This window comes from Centroberyx affinis, unplaced genomic scaffold, assembly GCF_046629955.1.
Source record: "Centroberyx affinis isolate AG114_WGS23_722 - 3 ecotype Tasmania unplaced genomic scaffold, CSIRO-AGI_Caff_v1 ptg003935l_1, whole genome shotgun sequence".
NCBI classification, from domain to species: Eukaryota; Metazoa; Chordata; class Actinopteri; order Beryciformes; family Berycidae; genus Centroberyx; species Centroberyx affinis.
This window is the reverse complement of record NW_027281764.1, coordinates 278,571-304,908: the sequence shown is the minus strand read 5'-3', so window position 1 is coordinate 304,908 and position 26,338 is coordinate 278,571. Positions and strand designations below refer to the sequence as shown.

Genomic DNA, 26,338 nt, shown 5'->3' with positions numbered 1-26,338 from the left:
AGTGCATGCACACTTACACACACAAACAAGATGGTCAGGATGAAAGCGAGCTAATCAACTCCCTGCAGATGAAGCGGTGGGGTGGAGAGTGAGGGAGATGTATAGGAGGAGACAGGGAGCTAAGATGGGCGGTGAACTCAAAAGTCAGAAAGAGCAGCTAAGCTTCACAAGCGCTCCAACTTCTTGTGTAGCACTGGCACAGCTTGTTACCATTCATTTCTGCAGGCTATTTGGGAAGTGTTCACTTTCAAAGGATAGAGAAAGAGAAGGAAAGAGGAGCAGACAGTAACTGTCGTCTTTTTTTTTTTTTTTTTTTTTTTTTTACTGCACAGTAATATTAGCCAATTAGGTTCTGGCTAATTATTTAACTGCATGGTATCATCGAGCTAATTAGATTAGCGAGTTTTAGTGTTGTCTTTTCTCTCTCTCTTCTTTGCAGAGCAGCACTAGTGTTGGGGGCTAAGCTAATTATACCCCGGGCTTTTTTTTTTCTTTAAATATGCTGGCTCTTTGGCATGCTAACATTAGCAAATTACCACATTGATATGGTACGGTGCAGTGGCAAGACATTTACAGGAGTGATGTGACTGAAGGCTTAGGGTGAGAAGTGTGTGTGAGAAGTATGAGCGAGCAAGGGAGAGAAATTGCTACTACTGCTGAATGGGATTTTGAAAAAAAAAGAAAGAAAGAAAGGAAAAAAAACTTTATTAGCCATGGAACAAGTGACAGAAGCTGCTGCCCTGCCTACCCGCTAACAAAAGACAGGGTCACACTACCCAATTACATTCAATTATTCATCCCACAAACGCTAAATAAAGAAAGAGTTGGAGGAGGGAAGAAAAAAAAGGATGGAAAGAAGGGGAAAAAAAGGAGGTAGAATTCTGGGGATTGAGGGCGGCCGAGGTTAATGAAGACCGAAAACGCAGCTACGCTTCGCAAACTTCCAGAACAGCCACTGGATTTTTTTCCTACAGCACTGGACAGGCATGTGCATCAGCACACACACGTACACACAGCCACATACACGTATATATGCACAAGCACACACACACACACAGCCTCTGGTAATAGATATGCTTCTCACAACGCAGAGTGAGGTGACATGGCCGGGGCTTTTAATCAAACCTGCAGCACCAATCAGGGATGACAAAGATTAGCGTGTCACCATTCATTACCGTGGTGAGCATCACAATGGCATCTAGAGGGGTGGGGGTGGGGGCTGGGGGTATGGTCACCATGGGCACCAGGCACAGCCAGCAGGCTGCTTGACCTGCGACTTGGTGTTGAGTATGTACGTCACAGCGGCAAGGGCATGGGTACAAAAACACAAACGGACACACACACTTGCCACCCCCCATTGAAAGCTCTACATATAGCGGTATATGTGCCATAGGCTCAATCACACGACTGGGTTGTGGCAGAGGCAAAACTGGCACGAGTTCTCTTAGACATACTGTAGAGCTCTATCTATTTCTAATGCACAAACAAACACACACGGACACACACACACACACACACACGCGTGCGCAAGCTGCGCCCAGGGCTGATGACCTTCCGTGAGCAGCCAACCATCCCTGTTTGTTCCACTTGAGTGCAGGTATGTGACTGCTGCTTCTGCTGCTGCTCTGCTACTGCAGCCAGACACTAGTGCCACCAGGCTGCCAGAGAGAGAGGGAGGGGGAGAGAGACAGAGAGACAGAAAGAGAGGGAAGGGAGGGATAGAGAGATAGGAGAAAGGAAGATGAAGAGAGACCTGAGGTCGTGCTATGGTTGTGTGGGGAGATTCACAACGAGAGCGAGACAGAGAGAAAGATCAGAGAGATGAGTGGGAGAGAGACAGACAGAGAAAGAGAGCAAGAGCAAAAAAGGGGGGCACAGACAGAGAGAGAGAGAGAGAGAGAGAGAGAATGAGGGACAGAGAGAAACACAGAAAGAGCGGCAGGCCATTAAGTTTAGGCTGAAAGGACAACAGGTTCTAATAATGGAGGCCAAGCTGAGAGAGATGGCAGAAGGTTAGGCTGCCCTTCACGACTCCTGAATAACACACACACACACATTTACACAGCAGTGAGTGGCAAGTGAGGCAAGTGGGCTGACGATGGGGCGACTGCAGCAGTAGGCTGCTCTCATGCTACATGGTGACCACCAGCTCCACACGGAGATAAATGCTCAAAGAGGCTTTGGAGCGCTGGACATTCTTTGTTGGTAGGGATTAGGCCTCTTCTCTTTCCCATTTTCTTTTTACTATGCTATGTTGTTTTGTTTTTCTTCTCCTCTACCTTTCTTCTCCCTTCACTCTCCATCCCCTTGCTTGTTTTTTTCCAGCTGTTCCTTACCGATCTTACTCCTCCAGTCTCAGTCTTTCATGCACGTCTCCTCCTTTCAAAAGCACTACAGTGGGAATTCATAGATGGTCAACAATACAAAATATTTTATATCAAACTCACACTGTTCATAGAAATGAATCATCTCTGAGAAACAACCTTTTTCTCAGCCCACTAGCCCAAGTGGTTGGGAGACTTGAGCAGATAAAACCTGCAAACAGTAGCTGCCAAAGTGTCTGGCTACATAGAAGAAATAACCAGCTGCAGACAAACTGTTGCAGCAATTCACTGGTGGCAGGAGTTAATTTCCCACCCTGGCACACCGGGTATCTTGCTGACGGAAGAGCCGCTCTTTGAGAGAGCTGATGAGTGCAGCTCTCCTATGGAGAGTAAAGCGGCCTGCTGGTTGACTTAGTGGAACTTTGGCTGACCATTTCTAATCTAATGAAGTGCGTGGTAGTCTAGACAGACTCGGCTGTGGTGCTACATTCATATATTCTCACACACACAAGCACAGGTGGATGAATACACACGGACAGATGGGTGAATGAACACACACAGTGCCCAAACTAGGGGGATGGGGGCTGTTTTGAACATTGATTAAAGGTGACAGTGTGTCAATTCCAATAGTGTGTGCTCGGTCCGCTGAGACGAAATCGCCATCGCTACCCGAAGTACACACCGTGTACTTTAGTTAGTGGGCTGCTACCCCAGTCCTCTGTGTGTTCCAGAGTGTGAGGACACAGACACACACACAGAACAGACAGCAAGATACTGAGGGTTTGGTATGAAAGGGGTGGAAGTGACATTTTGGCTGAAAATCAGTACTGTATATAATTGGAAAGCTCTTGCTGAGCTCCATCTGATGGTCAAAAGTCCACACTTATAATCATTAACAAAGTTACAATAAAGAGGAAAATCCAAAAGACTTAAGTCTCTCAAACCCTAGATTAAATTTGGTGCAAAAAGGGTGTAGCTGCACTTAATAGCTTTTTTTTCTAAATCTTAATCTCTGCAAAAATATAAATGGTTTCCATGTTATGTTTTGCTCTGCTATAAAATTAGGAAAATGTCACTTGCGCCACTAATCCTTGATACACTCAGAGTACAGTGTTCTTAAAATGGAACATTATGAGCAGCACTCGAAGCACAGCGTACTATATCTCCACAATTCCACATTAACCTGTTTTCATATGGGCTTCCTGCACATCTACAGTGCCCAGATGTCGCTGCACTCTGATTCAAATCCATGTTATTGGATAAAGTCACCCAACTCTTTCAACCCATGAGGAACTTCTGAGACTATGCAACTGTCGCAAACCAACTGAAGCGTGAGTCATATGGGCAAGACAATATCGAGCAATCTCACTTCTTACATGGGAACTTACATAGTTCCATTGTTAATCCATTACCCAATTGCACTTGGAGTACAATTGAAATCAATAGAAGTGTGTTATTCATAAGAGTGCACTTTGTAAATCAATTTAGGCCCTATTATATCCCTGATGAAACCCCTTTGGGGAGAATGGTTCATTAATTCAAGGGGGGTGTGTGTTTCTCTCTCCGTCTCTCTGCTGTCTTCACTTTGAGCCCTAGTTCAGGAGCTCACATCAAAAGGCTTAAAGTCACACCTTCTACACAGGCTGGCATGAGTGGAAAGGCACAAAATGTAGAGACGCACGTCAATGTGAAACTACCAGACCTTGAACTACATTTGAAGGCACTTTTTATGGTTTGTTGTGTCCTATTTAGTTGCTAGGTGGGTGGGTTTTGCCACATAAAATGATACAAATCGAGGCAGAGTTCAGTAAATCAAAGGGAAGTAATGGAAAGCCAATTTAGGATACATTTTTGTGACCCCACCCATCTGGTACTCCATGTAGGTTAAAGCAATCACTTGGAATGATTTGCAAGTGCTATTTGATCCAGGTCTAGAAAATAATAGGGAATTTCCTTGAGTAGTCCTGCCTTATAACCCCACCTGCATTTGCTCTCCATTAGGGCTGCAACTAACAATTATTTTCATTGTCGATTAATCTGTCGATTATTTTCTTGATTAATCGACTAGTTGGTCTATAAAATGTCAGAAAATGGTGAAAAATGTCCATCAGTGTTTCCCAAAGCCCAAGATGACGTCCTCAAATGTCTTGTTTTGTCCACAACCCAAAGATATTCAGTTTACTGTCATAGAACGAGTAAAGAAACCAGAAAATATTCACATTGAAGAAGCTGGAATCAGAGAATTTTGACTTATTTTTCTTAAAAAATTACTCAAACAGATTAATCGATTATCAAAATAGTTGGCGATTAATTTAATAGTTGACAACTAATCGATTAATCGTTGCAGCTCTACTCTCCATCGCCACATTAACCAATCAAAATGGAGAACTACCTCTATTCTGAAATGTTGTGTACACAAGCTTTACCTGTTGAATACAAAAAGCTCTGGAAAAGAAATCTGATTGGCATACAAAACGAGAAAGGCCTCATTAGAAATCTACGTTGGAGTCTCGCATTAATGAGTGGAAAACAGGTTGGAGAGGCAGAGAGGTGGACGACCCTGGATTTCCTGTGGCTCGATTATGCTGTCCGTATTGACGAAGCCATTAGAGGTGGGGAATGATTAACAAGACGGACGTTCGCTTTATTGAGGGGCACTCTGCTACACAATCCGCAACATAACTTGGCTAGCCTACCTGCTTTTGGCTAAAGCAAACTAATGTGTTGAGAGATGAGGCTTGTAATGGCAGGACATGATCCATGACAATGCACACACGTATGCATGCCCGCAAGCAAGTATGCACCATTTAAACACTCTCCCACGCACACACACAATCTCGACCAATGTAAATTGAGCCTTTGTATGCAGTATGTATGCAAGCAGGGATAATATCAGCCAAAACTTTCCTCCATAAAACTAACACGACAATTTAAAATATTAATACTTTTATTCACACTCATGGCAACAAATGAAAGACCCATTCATGTTAGAGCAAATCAAGGAAAAAATAATTAAATGAAATAAGGTCCTTGAACGAGTGCTGCAAAGTCTGAAAGCCCTTGAATTTCCTCTAATAATACATTCATAGCTCTTTACTCAGACGCATAATCGATTTTGAAAAATTTTCCTACCCTGCGGGCTATTATTTAAGCCTTTTATTACAGTCAAACAAAAGAAATAAACAGAATAATGAATATTCCCCTATTGGGGCCCAAATATTGTAGTTTTAGGAGTTCCCTTACAATACCAATCCCTTAGACCAATAACCAAAAACGCAATCCACAATAAATATTAGGAATTGTAGCACAGCTAAATCTCACACATGGGAAATGACAGCAACAAACCCTATGGCCTTCCCCAATAGGCCAACTTCCCCCACGTACAGCTTTTTGGTTCCAATCTATAATAGAGTTTATGATCAATATCTACATGCCAATCTGGATGGATAGATGAAAAGGCTTACAGCTGATGAATGTGCATATTCATAAATCAAAGTGGTGTTGATGTTATTGAGTACATGCAATGTTATGAGGGGATGACATGTTGAAAAAAATACACTGAAGGGGGTTATGTAAGGTACAGCAGCACTGGGAATGTGGATTAAATATCATCATGGGAGAGGTGTGTGTGCGTGTGTGTGTGTGTGTGTGTGTGTGTGTGTGTGTGCGTGCCTTTAAGTTCTCCACATGTCCAAATGCCATTTTAATAAAGCCATCCATCAAAATGGTACAAAAGAACCCCTCTTTTCCTCCTCCTCTCTCCTCCTGAGTGCAAATGTTCATTTTTCAATCCTGGCTTTTAAAACCAATACCACTCATTGCCAATGACTGATCTGACAAAAGGATGGTGTCAAGTAAATCCTCGGGGGCCAATGGAGGTATGACATACCTTGATTGAGCGACAGGCGGGCCATCGGGGTCCTGAGTTTGATTTATTGGCTTATCAGAGTTCATTTGAGGTAAAATGATCACGATGTATGTGACACAGCTGACCCGCGGTTGCTTCAGTCTCCTTGATGACCTCCGGTCCAAACGGTGTAACCGGGAAGAGAAGTAAGGTTGTCTTCACCATTCTCAATAGGACAGAGAGACTGACTGACTGACTGACTGGTGTCAGGCTGGCCCGCCCACTCTGCTACACCAAGGAGAAAGGAGGATGATGACAGCAGTAGAAATGGATGGCAGAGCCCTGTTAGTCAAAGACGTTAACCCAATCCAATACAGCCTGCCTCCAAGGTTAAGAGGGGGTGTTGATGACGCATTAACCCCTGATGGCTCACCCTGTCGTGGGGGGTTAAGTGAGAGAGGGGCGGCTGTGGCGATGGGGGAGAACTGATTTACGGGATGGGCGGGGTGGGGTTTGTTGGTATGCAGGCTGTGTTGTCCTTCCTTCACTTTCCCACTGCCCTCATATTCAGATGTAATGCATGGCTGCCTTGGTCACAACACCGCCATAAAACATACGTATCAGGACACGTGCACACACACACACACACACACGTGCGTGCACACAGGCATGGCTGTGGCCTTGGGAAGAAGTGGTGCAGGTTGAGCTACGATGTGGTAGCAATATTGGACCTACCACAGTGGGGTAACAACACCACAACTGCTTATGGGCTTGCAAGGCCACATGCGTGGACATGGTAACAAAACATGTCAGTTGCACACAGGCCGATTTGACATGCTATAAAAACCGAGATCACACAACACCAATGGCTATATCAGGGTTAGGAGAGGCCACTGGATGAACACCTCAAACACACAGAGAGGCCAAACTCAAGTGCTGTAGCCATCAGGGAATTTTCAGATGTTTTTCCCCCTTTCCAGGAGTTCAAGTCTTTACACTACTTCACACTACTCCCTCTGGCTGCATGATTATAGAAAAAAATAAATATAATCCCAATTATTTTGCTTAGTATTGTGATCATGATTATTTGCCTCATTTTCAGGAAACAAAATTATTTTATTGCACTTTTGGACCTTAACATAGATTGTTACCTCCGGCAAGGGGGTTATGTTTTCGGTGTCGTTTGTTTGTCTGTCAGCAGGATTACGGAAAAACTACTGGCCCGATTTTCATGAAACTTTGTACAAGCAAGCAATAATAGCATGATCCTTGGCGGAGGTCTGCGCTCTCAGAGTGCCCTTCTAGTTTTTTTTGTTTTTTGATTTAAAAGTTGGTCTATGTAAGGTTTCTCCCTTTCTTTCCCACTAGAGCTGCATGCTTCTCCATCTTAACTTTTGTTTTGGTCACATGGGTGCATGTTGCACATTCAAAGGTTGGTCACTCGTAATGGAGGCGTGTGATATACTACACTGGGACTCTCATGGGAATTTAAGTATTAATCGTTATTAATCAAACATAACACAACATTTACTCTCTATTGCACTCATTCTTAGTCGTTCTATGCGGATGCTTCATGGATCTACAACCGTGTGGATTCATACAAGTCATTCGTAGACGGTGACATTAAGACAGATACAGGTTCATGCTGAGGCTACAATGAGTGGATTTATATACTTGGATACACTGTCCACCACCACTAGCCCAAACAAGCCTAATCTTCTTAAATTAATAAGTTAATTTAGAAAAAAATAACTGTCTGCTTCTCAACCCCCAGCCAAACCACACTGAGGGGAGAGAAAGAAAGGAAGAGAAGGATGGAGGGATAAGTCTCTCGGATGTGGTTACTTAGCAGATAAATTATGCATTAAAACTGCACAGGTGGCGCGGGACAGGGTTTTTAGGGGAGGGGAGAGAGCCGAGCAGCTGGGGAATTCATAACAGACAGAGAGAGAGAGAGAGAGAGAGAGAGAGAGAGGGAGAGCGAGAGCCAGAGCGAGAGAGAGAGAGAGGGAGAGGAGAGAGAGAGGAGAGAAAGCGAGAGAGAAAGTGAGTGAGAGAGAGAGCGAGTGAGAGAGACGGGGAGAGAGAGAGAGAGAGAAAGAGATACTCCCTAGCCTCATATCACAGCCAACAGATGTTCTCCCATCAAAGAGGCGGCAGGCCGGCAGCAAGGCTACTCAACCCCGGCTTACACGGCTAATATGACCCCCCCCCTATGCTGTCACACACCCACTAACACACACACACACACACACAGTCACAAACACAACATTTGAGGGCCTGGAAATGACCTGAGGCTATCATGGTTGTAACCTGTTACACTTTTTAAATTGACACACAGTGTTTCACTTAGAGGGTGTGTGTGTGTGTGTGTGTGTGTGTGTGTGTGTTTGTGTGTGTGAGTTGGGTGGGGGGATACAGAGCTGTCAAAGAGCAGAGAAGCTGCTATTAGCAATGAGTACTAATGGGTAACCCTGACAGAGGTAGGCGGTGTGTGTGGGCGTGTATACCGAGGTGAGGGAGGGGCATGGTGTAACCATGGAAACAAGACATGAGGGTGCACATGCAATTGGGGCAACAAAAACACACACAAACACACATGCGTGTGCGCACACCCACCCCCACCTGTGCCGCCATCCTCACGGGCATCACCACACTCAGCTGGTATGGAAGACCAGACGGTTCAGAATATGTACCAGGCGTTGCTCACATATCACACACACACACGCACGCGCTCACACACCACACACAGCGTCCCCCGGGGGGAGTCACTCCAGCATATGGAGCCTTATGCAACGCAGGCCGTTTTCTGCCAGAGCGGTGAGTGTGTCTATCTGCGGTCATTAAAAGATAATCAAGCCGAGCAAGATGTCGTCAGAGCAGAACAAAAGCATCGCTGGGGAATAAGCATGCAATTAAAGCAGGCCAGCTGCAATTGTGAGGGCGCGTGCTACAGACACACTCAATCATCAGATGGGGTAGATAGAGACAGAGAGACAGAGAGCGAGGGAGAGAGAGAGCGCTAAAGTAGGTGGCGGTAAACACAAACACTTTGATGTCTGATTGCGTATCAAGATAGCATTGATAGCGCTTAGGAGATGAGGAGTGGAAAAGCTGCGGAGAGATTGAATGTTGCACAGTGGGACATGAGCACTCTCTCAGGGGGTTTGCTTCATTTGTGTTTGATGGCTACGTCTGGGTGACCTGCCCTGACTTTCCGTTTGTGCGTGTACGCCTGATGACTACTCTCCCCTCTGTCCCGCTCTCGCTCTTTCGTCATCCTCCATATTTGTCACAACTCTCTCCGTCTTGCTCCCCCTCTAACCAGTCTGTTTCTATGACCTTGGTGCGGCAAAATGGCTGAAGTTCTCTGTCTCTATCATAAATATGCCGCCAGGCTCAGTGGCATGCGGGATAAAAGTGGGCTCAAATTCACAATGAATGCAACACATTTCAAACCCCCCACCCCACCCCCAGCCGCTCTCCGTCCTTTCTTTCATCCTTCCTCCACGCGATCTGTTTATCAACTCAAGCGGATTATTGAGCGCGAGACCACGCTCTCTCTCTCCGATCACTGGAAACTATGGAAGAGCTTAAAGGAGCGAGGAAAGGAAGAGCATGAGGAAAAGGAAAATGGGGGGAAAAAGTAGAACAAAAAAAAAAGAAAGAAGACTACCTCAATGTTACAATGTATAAGTATGCAATTAAAAGGCAATTAATCAACTTTTTAATTAACCGGCAAGTCTGCCCCCGGTTGTCACGGTGTTGCCATGGCGACTGAATTCCGAGGGTGGCATTATCGCTCGCTCTCTCTCTGTGGCGGACTCCTGGTCATTTTTCTCTCTGATCACACCTTAGACTCCATTGTTCACAGACTCCCTCTGCTCTCCTCCATTTAAAAAGAAACAAAAAAAAAAGGGAGGTACGAAGGGGAGGGGGTGAAGGAAGCAGCGAAGGAGATGATTAAGGGAATGCGGGAGATGGAGGGTAGGAGAGAGTGAGGGTTATACTGAGAAACAGTGAGGGACATGGAAGTAAGGAGTGAGATAGGTAGTAGGAGGAGAGGGAAATACGGAGGGAGAGAGGATGGGAGAGGATTAGGGGGGAAAAAAAGGTGTTACGGCATGAAGGTGCCACATTTCCTATAAACCCTGTTGCCGCAAGGAAGATGTTACTACTCGTTACCCCTCCCACTCCCGGAATCGCTCTGGGTGCGTTAGTTTTGAAGAGCAAGAAGAAGGATAAGAGCCAGTAACAGCTCTTGATCACAGCCTATAGGCATTCTAATGAGGTGAAGTTGACACTGTGTAGTTACAGTAGTGGAACAAATAAAGTTCCTGTTTTGTGCCGCAAAGTAATGGCACACATTTCCAGTTTGGATTCAAGTTTTGACTTTCATTGCTTTAAGGCAGGAAGTAGCCATGAATTGGCTCAACTTCAGTCGAAAGCATTGTCTGGCATAAGAGATTGAAACCATGCAAAACCTAGTGGTGAGATCCCAAATGAAAAAGCTACTGATGCAGACAGGGAGAAAGCAGAGTGGGTGGAGAGAGGAGTGGCAGAAATGGACAGAGGGACAAGTAATAAAGAAAGAATATGTGGTAAACGTGGAAGAGAGAGAGACAGACAGAGAGAGAGAGAGAGAGAGAGAGAGAGAGAGAAGGGAGGTTGGGGAGAGACTGGTACACCAGCGGGAATCAGAAAAAGCAGGGAGGACAAGAGAGCCTGTTTATGTAACTGTCTCTCCCTCAGGCGAGAGAGAGAGAGAGAGAGAGAGAGAGAGAGAGAGAGAGAGAGAGAGAGAGAGAGAGAGAGAGAGAGAGAGAGAGAGAGAGAGAGAGAGAGAGAGAGAGAGAGAGAGAGAGAGAGAGAGAGAGAGAGAGAGAGAGAGAGACAGATAGAGAGATTTTAGTCTGAAAAATACACAAAAACACAGTCCCGACAACTAGCAGAGTGGTCCCATTCTCCAAATTCAGAGTGCTTTCTGCAGGCTAGCCGATGGGGGGGCTGAAAACAGCAAAAATTGACTGACCCAAATTACTAGCTGGTAGGCAACGCTATAGTATTCATCAACAATTCCCTTGAACTTGGATTTTTCAAAAACATGAATTTTGGCATAATGTGCCATTTTGGTGCCAAAGGGGGTCTACAGAGGAGGACAGGGCACAGAGCTATTTCAGTTGCATAGCCCACCCAGTTAATGAACCCTTGCTGTACTTCCTCTTGCTTTGACTGATGGGATGAAACAGACTGGCCACGCCTCTAATTGTCTGCCAAACATGTATAAAAACACACAAAAAGCACCAATACATGCATGCACTCACCAACATTGAATGCAAATATTGGTGGGTTATTTCTATGGAAAAGAATAACTTTTCTTTAGATGTGTTTCAAACAATGCACATAGGTAATACACAAATATGCAAATATCTGCCAAACAAAATTCCAAATCCGATTAAACTGGAGGAAGGGGAAAAAACAAGAGACACATTTGTCAGGAAAGCACTGACTTGATAAATCCAATGAATTATTTTAAAAATCTGTGGGGGGAAAAAAGCAATGAAACAATGCTTAAACTAAGCGTCTACTTTAATCCAGCCAATGATCAATCAACCATGACAGCCTAACTCTCACACACACAAACCAGTCTGTCTATCCCTAAACGCAATATGACAATCCTTCCACTCCTACATCTCTCCCCGCTTCCATCCATCCATCCATCCCTCTTTCTGTATGCCACCGACCTCCAAGGCTGACAGCCCATGAAAAAGGAGCCATCCATTTTCTGTTAAGGAACAGCGATTTCTGTCGACATCCTAACCTTAAGCACAGCACCCGGCACCATACTCACTCATGCCTTCCCCCTGGCCTCCCTGGACCATAAGCTGCGTTGTTATTGTTGGTATTGTGTGCGTGTGTGTGTGTGTGTGTGTGTGTGTGTGTGTGTGTGTGTGTGTACTTGTGCAAGTTGGGTAGATTTGCTAGCTGATGTAGAAGCAAATATGGTCCCCTAGAGGGGTGGCTACATTTGTGTAGGTGGTGTGCATTAGTGTGTGTGTGTGTGTGTGTGGTAGAAGGGGGCTGAGAGAGAGAAAGACAAAGAGAGATAGCACCACTGATATCTGCAGAATGGAGCTGATTGATGGTGTGAGGACCTTAACTTAACAGCCAGCCACAACTCTGGAGGGGACTGACTGTCAGCAAGGGGCTTCTCATTCACATGTACAGAATAATGCTTAGGGAAGACACACAGGTAGCTTTTTATTCATAATCAGAGTGGAAAACAGACTTGAAAACATACAGGAGAAGCAAACATGACCACATGCCGCTACGCTCTCACAAGAACATCGTGTTACACAGCTAGCCATCGTCACTCAGCGAGCGGCTTCTTTGAGTTCCAGTCTCTCCCCTATCAAACCTCCATTGTAGGACACATCAGCAGGAGAATTTTCCTCTACTGGCTCATTCAGGGAAATTGCGGGCGCCCCAAGATGAGCGCTCTCGATGGAAATCGTCTATTGAAGTGGCGCCGTTTGCAAGAGGCCAAAAAAAACAACAACACATTAATGAATCAACGTGCTTTGCGCTCGTCTCACACAGTGGCGGTGAGAAAGAATCAGAGACCGTGTGAGGTAAGGGGAGAATAGTAAATAGGATGCCTAATTCAGAGCTCAGATAGAGAGAGAGAAAGAAGGGGAATGAGAATGAGGGTGCCAGAAAGAGACGGAGGTTGAATTAAAGACGAGACGAGGGGAAGGAGAAAGATGGGGAAGAGTCGGTAGGGGCACTGAGGCGAGCGCAAATGAATGAGAGGAAGAAACACTGGAGGAGTTGAAGAGGAAAAAAAAAAAAAGTGAGAGGGAGCGGAAGAATGAGAGGCGGTGGGGGAGTCGGAATGAGGCGGATAGAGGAAAAGAATAAGCAAACGCATTTAGGAGTGGAATTGGCTGCTGAACCGAGAATAGCCTGCCAATGTGTGGAGGACTCTGTGTGTCTGTGAGCAGGTAATAAAGAGAATTGATGAGGCGTTAGCTTCGGTGCTAGCTATAAGCTCCTTCTCCCCATCCTGGCTAAGAGCAGACTGCCTTAACTTGGATGAGGCCTGCTTGCTCTGGCATTGGATGATAGCTGGGAGACATGGTTTATGGTGTATGGTGTGTGCGTGTATGGGATGTATATGCTGGTTTGAACAATGTGCCAACTGGAGAGGCAACATCCAAATATACCAAATTGTGGTATGCCCTCCCAAAAATAATGCACGGCTAGCAAAACAAACACTACTGTTATAATAAGAATATAGCAGAAAAAGTGTGTTGCGAGTTGACGTTGGCCGCATCCCTGGGGAATTTCTCTAGTCAGCCAGATCAGAGGTGTCAAACGCAACTAGCACCTGTCACAGCCCGTTTGGGTGATAATGCGCCGGCCATTTTGAGGCAAAGTCACCTACGGTCCCATTTCTGAGCCTTGGAACTAATGAAACAGGAACTCATTAAATGGGGGGAGATTAGAGGAGCCAACGGGCGCAGGGAGCATTTAAATGGTGCCCTGAAGAAACAAATATTTAGCATTTCATTAGAGAGCGGAGGAAAGCGAAGGAAGGAGGGAGGCGGGGAGGGAAAGAAGTGAGGGAGGGGTCTTTCACTGCCGACCCATATTAAATGGAGTTAAGTGTGGCTCCAAGCAGGGGCCTTAAAAAATGTCAAAGTGTGTGTAAGTGACTGTAGCGTGTGTGCGTTTCATTCTGAGTGAGTGTCTGTGCAAACTTGGACAGCCCACGCTTTTTTTTTTGGAATTAAATACAGGCGATTAGAGAGGACACCTGAAGCGGGGAGAGAATCTGGGGTCCTAATGTTTTCACAGCGTCTGCCCAATGACTCCCAAAATGCGTAAATGTCAGCTTTCTGTGGGGGAAAATGTCATCACTGTATCTGCCCGTAACAGGTGGAGGGTGTTCACATGAATGGCGTATCCAATGCATCATGGCAGGCTTGCGTTACGCAGAGTCGATCCCCCGCAAGGGTACAGGAATGTTGCCAACACCAGCTCATTCATGTTCTCCTCTAACTGGCCAAATCAAACACTTTAAAAGTATTTTAATGCCAATGGACATTAAATTACTCGTTTCTTGTTTTTTTTAAGGATGTAGGTATAAAACAAGAGAGAAATCACCTCAAAGACGACATTTAAGATCAATTTCAAGGGTAAGCGGTTTCAAATAAATATGCACAAGCCTATGACCGTTTTAAAGTAAACATCCATAAAACTGCATCAATTAACGGCTGCTGCACAAGGTAATAAATAATATTTTGCTGTCACCAAAGCCTCGCAATCTAAGGTCAAATTTGCCGGTGTTAAAATTCAAGGCTTGCTGCCTGTATTCCATCCAGTCATCCTAGTGGAGGTAAGAAGCAGTCAGCCACAACCAGTCACCGGCCAACCAAGTGGAAAAATGTGTCCTTACAGTGTCCTAGGAGGGACAAAACAGAAAGAAAGAGAAAAGAAAAAAAAAATCCGCCAGCACAACACTCCAGTTAGTGTGTCCTTCACCCTCATTCGCATCTACTATAGGATGAGTGGAGGGGGATGTGAAAAGAGAAAGGGGAAAAAAATGGGGAGAGGAGAGGAAAAAAAAAAAGAAAAAAAAAAAAAAAAGAGGGAAGCCCCAAGAACCGAGAGGCAGGGGAGACGGAGCAAGGCAGGCGGGCAGACCAGGGGGTTTGTGTTTTCTTTGCGGCTAGCGTAGCTGAGCATGTGTTAATCAGCCGTAATGCAATTCACTATGTCATATCGCATTATGCTCTCTGCCACCGTTTCACCTCCTCTCATTCTGTCTTTTCGGGCACACTCTCTCTCCTCCCTCGGTCTCACCCCTGCGTCCCGAGAGCAGAGTGACGGGGGGGGGGGGGGGGGGGGGTGAGTTCTTTCTGCACGGGCGAATCAAGGGCAGCCGCAAACCTGCCCCTGAGGACCTCTGCTAAGAGCCCGCAAGAATCCTGCGCATGACTGGAGAAGGGAGAGTGCAAGGCCAAGGACATACAGACATACAAAAGCATGCACACTAACGCACAATCGTAAACATGACAACGAGGACGCACAGACACGCACACAAACATAAGTTCATGGAAAGGCACACAACACATACACATGCATAGAAAGGACCAAATGTACACTATTGCAAGTACACAATCAAAAGTACCGAAATCTCCGGCAAACACACATGCAAGCACACAAAGAAGAAAATATTGCGTATATTGAGTATACAGTCTTTACAACCCAACCATAAACAACCACTCCCTATGTATCCATATGCAATCAATAATATGCTTCTTCAAGTAGAATATTATGTGTGTGTTCAACATCGTCCTGATGTCCCTGTGGCTGGATGCATTTTTTCTGATGACATTGTCAAAGTGAGCATGCAATCCTGTAAATCCTGCAAATGTATAATTCAGCATGCTGAGGGTGAAGACTGCTGATATAGACTCGCTTCTACGTGTGTGTGTATGTTTCCTTTTATTTCCCTGCTCATCAGCATGAGTTTGTACGGTATGTGTTGAGTTCGCAGGTGAGCGCACGTGCACGGATGGCGCTGCCTGTGTGTTGGAGGGAGAAAGAGAGATAAAGAGAGAGAAAGGGAGAACGTTTGCGTGTGTATTCATAAGACTGCGAGTGGAGCTGACAGAGTGCTGAATTTGCAGCTTGGAACTGGGGAAAAGGATGAAGACGGAGACGGAGAGAGAGAGAGTGTGGCGGGGTGGAGGGAGTCGGGGGGTGGGGGTGTAAATAACACACACATCACTGGGCCCACTGATCTCTTCCTCTGCCTTCCTGTCTCTCCGCCTCGGGGCACCGGGGGTCCGGCTTGTCGTCTACAGGGGAGTGGCGAGGGGTCCCAGGGGAGCGCGCGTGTGTGTGTGTGTCTGCGTCTGCACATGCTCAAAGCGTGTTTGAGTAAGCAAGAAAGAGACAGTGAGTGTATGGTGTGTGCACGTGTGGTGGCTACTATCCCCTCCATCTGCACGCAAGTGTGTGTGTGTGTACACAGTGCAGTGAGAATCAGATTATGTAATCTGTTAGCCCTGTGGTGGAAAAAGGCTCCGTCAGCTCTTTGCCTTTGTGTGGTGGGAGGCTCATTTTGTGCGCACAGTGCTGGGAGAGAGAAGAGACGAAGTAGAGTCACACACAAGCACACATGTAAACAGCCGCACAAACACACAGACAAAAAAAAAGTATCTAGTCGCACATTAACACACTTCCACACATGCATACACACACACAGCGCATATATACAACACACACACACACACAGACTAAAGCCTTGGAATTAGTGGTATAACGGAGAATATAGTACTCTACATCTCGAGTTGTGAGGTCTCCTACGGGTCACCTCTCCCATTGTGGTCACCCATCAGCACCCTGCAGGCAATCATGTCCCCTTGCTGTGATCCTGCTGTCCTCTAACACTCTGCGACAACCCCTGCAACCTTCATCTTGCTCGAGTATTGGCACACACCGATATGTGCACACCTGACACAGAGCACTTTCAACCTTCATTTTCTTATTTTTTTTATATAAATATGGACCTGAACGCACGCACACACACACACACACTCTCTCTCTCTCTCTCTTGCCCTCCCCCTCCCAAAGCCCCGAGGGCAAGTGTTTGCTCACTGATACATGGCTCCAACACTGCCTGTGTCCATTATTCCCGGCACTGGGAAGTGGTCTCTTGAGCTCCTGATCTGACAACAAGCAATGGCTATCACCACAACATTAGTATTGTTTAGTAGTGTTGCTTAAATGGGGTGGCTTGGCATGTGGACAAGCATAGCAAAGCAGCACACTTTGCTCTCAATAGTCTTTGTGGGAGTTAAGGGGATAATGATGATGGGATGGGGGGGCCAAAGGCTTTCAATTAAGTCCACATTGACATAAACTAAAGCAAAGACATATGGGAAGGCAGAGGCACTGTGCTGTGTTATGGGTATGGTATGCTTGATTTGTTATTACGCTAATGCTAATGTGGTCACCGCAAAGTCAAGATGGATTCATTTCAACATGGTATTTAAAACGGATAATGTTGCCCCCAAGAGAAACAAAGACCTTGGAGTAAGTGGCGTATTCGACCGGCGATTGCTGTTGTTCTGCTCTTTGTAATAATGACACCAGTTCTGAGTAGAGCTTAAACATAGAGGATATGGTCAAAATACAGGAAAGATTGGTATTAATACTTTGCCCAGAGATAAGGTGATGTACGTGACTTTTGGCACAGTTTTTGGCCACTCATCTCCTAAAGGGCAAGAAAAATGCTAATCGCCACTGACATAATGATTCTGGGTGATCATCCTAGCCCTCCATCTTCATGATGGCTGAGCAAAATGCTGCCTCAGACACCATTTCAGTCTGCCATTAATTATCAATTAGGGTCTGTTATTTGAGAAGGCCTTGGCACATGTCTGACATCATTAGTATGCTCTTCAAACCATCGAGTGACCACTCATGCCTCGCGGATAAGGTCCAAGTGCCGCCTGGAAAGAAACCAAGCAAATCAGGAAGGAAATACATAAGGAATTCAAGGTGATCACACAGAATTGTAAGGTTTGTGCTTGAAATGCACCAATATTATCTGTAGTAATCAGTGCTGAACCAGGTCAATATGGATTTTATTCTGAAATCTTCACTGGATATTGTTAAATTTTTTTTTCTTGCCGTCTTTACACTGCGAATCAACATGAAAATGCTGAAACGTCATAGTTGAGAAAAACAATGTCAGGTTCATTTTTTAGTAGTAGTATCTTAGTAGTTTCTATTTCGTATAGGCTTCGCCCCCTAAGAGATGTCGCTATTGGGTTTATCCCTCTCGCGCATGCGCAGTCTGAAGATTTTCTTTCCCGCCACTTTACACTACAGTGGCTACACTCAGGTCCTCAACTATAGAATATACAGCGTCGGGATCTGAGCTCTGCTCCCAAAATTTCTTGAGCGATCAAGCAGTCAAGAAGAAGAAGAAGAAGAAGATGAAGAAGTCAGCTCACCGCGCCGGTGGAGCTGTCCGCTTGTGTACCGCCTACCGGACCGGCTACATCCTGCCGTCGGACCTCCACTGCCGCTGCGAGGCTTGCCTGGGCGCCGTTCACGCCGGGTTAGCGTTGACTCCGTGGCCCTCCTGCCAATTCTGTGCTCGACTGCCTGTGGAGGAACTGCAGCGGCGGGTGGACGCCTTCACGGCGCTCCAGGTGGAGGGAAGCGTCGACAGTAGCTGGGCTGATCGTGGCGGCATCTCTCCGGACAACGAGCTGGACAAGATCCTCTACGGCAACGACTTCCCAAGGAAATCCTTGATGGTGGGCACGAGTCAACCGGCTTGGCTCCCTTCATCTCGGGCTCTCCTCCCGATTCTCCTGTCTCCCCATCGGGAGACCTGGAGCCTGATCTTGAGGGCGGGGCCCCACAATTGCGGCTTTGCCCTTCCCCACCGCGGCAAGGAGCTCCGCTGCTCCGGTCCTCTCCTTCTCCGCTCCAATCTGCCAGCCACATGCCGGCCGTCAAAGGACTTCTCCTGGACTTGCCGGACACCATTAAGCAGGCGGCGGATTTGAGGGGCATAGCGATGTCGGCAGAGCAACCTGCACCTGCTCACGGCCACTTAGGCAGGGATGTGTACGTTCAGGAGCCGCCGGGTCTTTGGCCCAGGTTTTCGGAGCTTCAGCCCTTCAGGGAGGCGGCGTTTTCCATCCCCTGAAAACTGCGAGCTCCGGTGGCCAGATGGGAACATTTCACCAGGGTCCACGGGGGCACAGAAAAAGGTTTTCCCTCCGTACCGCCGCTTGAACAGAGCTTGGCGTCGATCCTCCTCCCCAAGGCTACCTTTTTTGGTAAGTGGAAACCGCTGACGCCGCGGGACCAAGCCTACGCCCGCCTAGTAAATGCTCAATGACCAAAACATTTGCTGATAACCTTAGCTGAGAACCACTCCTTATACATGGCATGTAGTGGTAACTGTTAGGTGTTGTGACACACTTGGTGACCTTGACTCAGCACTTTTAAAGAAAAATCCTGCATTATACATGGTCTGCAGGATGCACACAGGATGTTTTTGCTGTCCTCATACACACTCAAGACTTCAGCTTACATTTCCGGCCCCTTCACTGGGGAAAACATGGCCAGACGAAAAAGCAAATCTCAAAACCATGGTGGCAGGAATCCACGGTCATTAATTTAAGATGAGGGGGTTAGCTGGAGTTGGCTCTATACGGCCAGGCAAAGTGCTTTCTTTCGCATTCACAGTTGACGCCGCACAACGGATTGTTTTGACACTGTTCCAGGAAGCACTCTGTGAAATACAAACAAGTCATGCGTCTTGGTGACCCTAAGAATACGACGCATGCTGGAAAGATGTATTACACTATTTTAAGTGATGCTTTTATATCATCTCATTATCCTAGAAAACAATTTCAGACAAATGAAAATCACCAGGTCATCAAATCTTAAGGATTATGGGTAATACATTTATATGCTGTTGAGTGAAAACCTCGGATCTCCAAAATGTCAACTTCCAGCACTAAGAAAAACAGCCTCTTCAGCTTGAAGACAATGCATTTCTGACATTATCCAATAGGTTGAAAGGGTGTCAAAAGCTCAAGAGATTGGAGAATTTTCTCAACCCATAGTTGTTCCTGCAAATGCAGTTAAAACATGAAAAATCACCAAAATTTGTTTTCATGTGACAACAGCGATATACGACTTGGCTGGAAGTTGGACCAGCTTTAACACAATTACTACTCTATACATTATAAAGGGTAAATACAGAGGGCCTGCTAGTGATTTGAAAATACCCCTAAAGTGTCAAGTAGGCCTAAACCACAACAGCACTTTGCACCCTAAGAATCTAAATCTCCAGTCCTTCCAAGCATTTCTTTTTCACTGAGGCATGAGTGGCAGTTTCCCAGGGCTTCATTCCTGTTGCCTCTCAACGGACTGGACAGGTATCTGGCCCGGTCATTAATTGGATATCCATTTCTGTGATTGGCCATGTCATGGACGTTGTTCCTGTCTTGACACCGTATGGCCTCCATTTGTTAAATTAGAAGGTAACAATGACAGCGGTGAGCAGTGGAGTGGGAGAGGGAAAAGAGAGAGACGACTGGAATGGTAATACAGGTGTAATCATCCCGTTGGCCCCCGGATGCCATTATGGCTCAATTCTTCACACCGCATAATGCAATTTGTGTTTGAGAAAAATAATAACAGTAATGATTTCACGTCCGCCAAAACCTCTCTGCGATTGCTGGAGTGAAGAGAGCTGAAGTGGCTGAAGTTAAAAGGTGATCATTTGCAGGAGCAGCGGTGGGATTTGGCTACACGGGGCCTAAATTGGAGAAAGAACAGGTAAAATTTGCAAAAGACTGACTCTCAAATTTACTTGGCGTTTTCACTTGAAACTGCCTTAGATGAGCTACTTTAATACGTATTAATCATTGGCCCTTTTCTTTGTGGTGATTGCCACAGGTTCTTTTGCTATGAGAGCAAAAGAAAAAGGGAGAGGGAACGAGAAAAAGATTGCAACACTGAAAGCATTTCAATGGCTTCAGGGCTTAAGAAAGCACTGAGCATGGTAATAATGGAAGAGGGCCTGTCATCCATAGAAGCCAAACAAGGTTGCTGACATATAATTGTACATAGTCTATTTACAGAAGCCTGAGAATCAAGGTGCCTTGCAAGAAACAGAAAATGTCCCTTCATAGAGCAAATACAAATCATGTGTTTGCTCTGAATTTACTGAATGCAAACCACTGCAGGTAAACAGGAGAGTACCATTCTGATTTTGTTACTAACGGGAAAGGAATAACCATAGCTAATCCTTAGGATTGAAACCAGTCCACTGGAGGTAGGCTTCCTCCAGCCTCCACTCAGAGACAACACAAGCCTATTAGCTTCACTAAAAGCCCAATTATCTTGATTCATCCTCAGCGTGTTCCTGTTTAGCCAGGTGTATGATGTGCTGACTGCTGGGAAGACGCAGCGTAGATAGGACGATGGGGAGATGCTGGGTTTTGCACACTCTTTCAAAAATAAGCCATCATAGAGATGGAGAGCAAGTAGGGGGGAATTTTGATTACATGTCGAGATGTTTGGCTTACGAGGCAAGCCACTTGACCCTCCAGAGAGTGAGCCAGTAGCGATTGAAGCGAGATAAAGGGACAGAAATTGCAACGTATCCACAGAATCAGACATAAAGGCTTACAATGCTTGTCAGCCAATCACAGTGAATGTGAGTGCTGATTTCTTTCACATTACAAAAATAGTCTGGCCTCAGCCATGTGTTAAAGTGTATAGTTATGCATAGGCCCTCGGGGGGTGACAGTCAAGTTGGTTGGACTCTGCAACTCTGGATTCCGCCCAAAAAAAGAGCTGAAACAGGATTATGTACTTCAATCAGGCTCCACCAAGGACACGTCATCGAGCTCAATGTCGAAACGTTGCTACTTTAAGTGCTTTGATGAGTGGCGTTGATGGACGGGTGAGGGACGAGACCAGACAGCGCCGGGGCCTGGGTTTACGCTCCTGTGGGATTCCGTTTTTCTTAAAAAGGTCACAAGTGATGCAGGTTCCTGACTCACTCTGACTGCCGTCCAGAACAAGGAAGGGAGCCCTCCTGCACAATAGGAAAATGGCAAGGCAGCTGAGGGGAGCAAGGGCAGCACTCAGAGCGTCTGAGAAGACATTAATCCGGTTAATAAGAGGGGATTGAGTGATGATTAGTTGGGGGAGGAAGGGAAAAAATGGAGGGGAATAAGTGAAGAGGGCGTGCATGAGGATGTGAGGACACTGGGGAGATGGAAAGACAGATGGTGGTCTCTGAAGAGGGCTGAGCGGGGGGGGGGGGGGTGATGATGAAAGGAGGGGGGTCATGTGACCTGAAAGATCTTTAACAGGGGTTGTCATGTCCTCTTTCGCTCTTTCTTCCTCTCCTCCCTCTCTCTTTGCCATCTCCTTTTCTCCCTCTCCGAGGCCCATCAGAGTGTGTTAATCTCCTTCAAGGCTGGGTAATTACAGCAGAAAACCCCTTGCTCAACAGAAAGCACACTGGTTAATATTGAGGGCCGATTGTTGATTCACCTCTTCATAATTAGGCCACTCCAATTACCAGCAACCTCCTTTTCTCTGTAGGTGTCGAGCTGTTAAGACAGCTTTTCTTCATGGTAGACATACCCCTAAATGTTGATAAAAAAAATAAAAAGCATTGGAACATTACAGGATAAGTAAAACGAGAGTAGAAGAACAAGAGCCACCAGGAGTGTAAATTGATTTCCCTCCCATACGCACCTCTTCATTTCAGAGTACTTTCATTTTTGAGTTTTCCAGAAAATGTCCCTTGAGGTGCAACCAAACGTTGACAAACCAACTCTCCCACCTGTTCAATCTGTGGGGAACTCGAATAAAAGCTGCAGCCGAAATCTCTGCAGCCAAAATCTCTGCTCCCAATCCACTCTGAGTCAAACTGCTGCCATCTCTTGTCAAATCTCTCTCACTTGCAGCATGAGAATACTGGAAAGGTGCACCAACGTATGAATAAATGCAATGGGCCCCCTTATATCACAGTAGCAAAAAACAGTGTTCTTCCAATGAGCCTTGCTTACGGAGAAGCCTGGTAAGCAGGAAACAAAGTCTTTCCACCTTCTGAAGAATCCCAGTACACAAGAATGCTTTCCCAATACAAACAGAGGCAAATTTAAAAAGAGGGCACGAGCATTGCTTGGCAACAACCAGGTCTTTGTTAAAACAACATGTGAGGAAGTTTATGCACCGTCCCTGGTCTCTCTCTTCTGGTTGGATCATGTAAATGTTACCGTCGGAAGCAGGACAATGGGTTCTGACAGGGAGAGACGCTTCAGAGAGATTTACGTAAGCAAACAAAAGCTTAGCCATAAATAAATGTGACAGGGAACAGAATTAGGCAAGTGCTAGGCCTACAACTTGAGCCTCCTGCATGCGTGGAGAATTGAGTTTGTTGTGAGGAGAGGTCCAAATATTGTTTTAAGAGATGCTGATGCGCGAAATCAAAATATGCTGAGCTCCAGGAAAAGCCTCTTCCTAAAACCCTTTGGAATGTTTCATTTAGAACACAATCACTTTGTCCCATCGGTATCATTGTAGCAAAAACTCATATCCACTAAAGTCACTTGAACTAAGCAGTTTCGGTTCAGGATGCCAGTGCAGCAAGCCTCAATCCCCCCACCTTCATACTAGGTCCCTGCTGGACCACCAACGCAAACTTCACTTTAATGAGGGTGTGTGTGTGCGTGTGTGTGTGTGTCTGTGCGTGTGCATGTACACACCCTGAGCCCACTTCATTACGACAACCCCGTTTTCTTGTAGGGACGCCTGACACAGCAGTACCACCGATCTCTTCCATATCCACAGCCAGGGGGGCAATAAAGAGAGGGGGATGAGAAGAGAGGAAGAGGGAGAGGTAGCGAGAGGGAGAGAGAGGCGATGGTCTACCTATACAGAAACGAAGACCAGCCAAGACTTCAAAAGAGAGAGAAAAAAATCACCCAGCTCTCAGCTTTTCTCTGGATGGTCCCTAAGGGTTAATTAGAACAGTGAGTCCCCCCTCATCTGCCCTCAGGTTGCATACTATGCACTCACACACACATAACCAATTCTTCTGTGCTCCATTAACACAACCCTTTTTCCCCTACACACACAAACATCAAATGAGACTCCGGTTGATCGGTGCACCGGCGCTCGTGGCAACCTGGCATCAAACACAATCACTGTCTGTCTGTCTGGTCTACTCAGGCCCCATTCTGCCGTCTTCCCTCTCGGCCCTGTCCACACTCAGGTCAGCTCAGATCAGAGCCTCGTTGCAAAAGTCAATCTGTCTGAACACAGCGAAGGGGGGTCGGCAACCGGGAGTGAAATCGTGTGTCATCGGAGGTGTCAGGAATCTGCCCTCTTGCTGCAGTTAGATCGAGCATGGCAGGGTCGGTGTGCTCACATCGCTGGCAAGATAAGAATGATTTTTGTCAAGCCAGACACAGGTCCACCTGCGCACCACTCCTGAGAAGTGTAATTCTCACCGTCTTGCTTCTCTCCCTTAGAGGAGAGAGAGAGAGAGCATGGGCCCAAGCGAAAGGAAGAGGAGTAGCAAGAAGCTGGCTGTGGCCGTGATGGATTCAGAGGAAGGACAGAGAACACAGTCCCTTCTTGGCTCCAGCAATAGATCATACTGATATGGCGGGGAATAGGCACTGGCGTCTCCTGAAGCACCCGGAAAGGTAGAAGTAAGCGGAAGAGAGAGAATGAGAGAGATGGAGAGAGGGAGAGAGAGTAAAACAAAGGAAGTTACAGAGAGAGAGAAAGAGAGAGAGGGGACAAGGACGACAGCTGGCCGGGCACTTCATTCATCTGGCAGGGGCGACTGGCGGAGCCGTAATGAAAATGGAGGGTGAGATTGGGATCAGTGCAAGAGAGGCCTCCATCCATCAAAGGACTCCCATAGAGGAAAGGAAGCTTCAATGATAACGGCAAATATGTGGCTATTCTCAACCCTGCATGGTGCATATTAGCGTCTCCACATTAGTGCGGCTTTTAGCGTGCGAGCGATGTTGACTGGATGTCCTTAATGCATTTTAAGAGGCAAATTTATGTAACATGCAACCAGGGTGACTTGGCCTTATTTCTTATCCAAGGATAAGATGTCCTGGTAGACATACTGATATGTCCTCCTTTACCTTCAGATTTTTATGGATACACTTTTTCTGTTCTGATTAATAGCACATTTTTGGTAATAATGTGAGCCAAGTCAATTCTTCTATAAAGTACCAGAGAAATCCTAAAGCCTAGGATTACTGAACAGTGATGTTAATATGCCAGCATGTTCTATGGTGGACGATAGTGCTAGCACAGAAAATCTTTTGAGCTCTAACTAGCTCTAAAAAGTAAACCTCATGCCAATCTCGGAACCCATCATCTATCGGTCTGACGACAATTAGACTCTGGGGGCGACGGCCAATATTCCGGGGTTTCCGGTGTAGCCAGCGGACATCCGGGCCAAGACTTCCTCTTCCGTGCGCCGGTCATTGTTCACAGTCCGATTAGCAACTTGAGACGTGAGAGTCGAACGTTTCTCCACACAATACAAAAACATCCGATACTTTCTGTAGGTGTTTTAGGTCCAGACGACATTTCGGCTAATCTCTATAAACAGATATCTGCATATGAGACGTCGTCTCTCAACTCCAACTCCATTCTCGCGTCTCATGTTGCTAATTGGACTGTATATTAGCCGTCGCCCCCAGAGTCTAATCGTCGTCAGACCGGTAGACGATGGATTCCGAGATTGACCTCATGCTGATTATCTCACTTATTTCTTGTCATGGACTACTATTTCCATGGGATGTGGGATGTTGTGGTTACTCACTTGAGTGAGCAGCACCAACTGGGACAATGTTAAAATAAATACGATCTTCTTTCCTAACAGTTTTGTGTCAGGTGGGAGTGTAGTCATCACTATGATAGTTCAACAGAGACTCCGTGGAAAGATATTACTTGGAGCGCTCTTAACAATGTAATGGGACCCACCTTCTCTTTCCTCTGGCGACAGGCCTCCTCTGCGGACACCAGGGTCTTGTAGTAGGAGCTGCGCTCGGCTGTGAAGTGGACCTTGGACAGAGCGTTTTCTACCAGCGCCACTGACAGGTTCACACCTTCAATGTGCAGCCAGCCAATGAAGTTCCCCGCTTTGTCCATGCTCTCCACTTCAACCTCCACCTGGCAGAGAAGAATGGAACGGAGGGGAGGAGGGGGATAGAAGAGAGAGAGAGAGAGAAAGAGAGAGAGAGAGAAAAGGCTCAGTTAATGTACTGTATCGGGGATTAGGTTTGAGATTCCATTAGAGTCAAGGAGTGGAGGGGGTTGCTCTGATACAGGAGACACTCTCCTGTCCTTAAATAGATCATTGGAGGCCCCTGAGCTCTCTATCGATTTGGCGGCCTCACACACACACAACACACACACATACATACAGACACAAAAGATCCTGTTTCTTTCCCCTGGTGTGGCTTTCCCCGTCAGTGGTCTCCGGTCTTGGTCACCACAGCACATATCTTTTGTGGACAATTACACCCAGCAGTGGTGTCTCATGTGGGCTGAGCTGTGG

At 46.3% G+C, this 26,338-nt stretch overlaps 1 protein-coding gene across 3 annotated transcripts in view; it reads right to left on the bottom strand.

The window, feature by feature from the left end:
• snd1 (staphylococcal nuclease and tudor domain containing 1) overlaps positions 1-26,338 on the bottom strand; it is a 186,771-nt gene that overhangs the window by 40,605 nt on the left and 119,828 nt on the right. For 2 of the 3 annotated variants that reach the window (XM_071541724.1, XM_071541723.1), the window contains exon 17: positions 25,762-25,950. In XM_071541724.1, the coding sequence (XP_071397825.1) occupies positions 25,762-25,950 (189 nt within the window). Of the gene's footprint in view, positions 1-16,782; positions 16,798-19,115; positions 19,147-19,488; positions 19,505-25,761; positions 25,951-26,338 lie in introns of all 3 variants that reach the window. The other variant, XM_071541726.1, reaches the window with a different exon arrangement.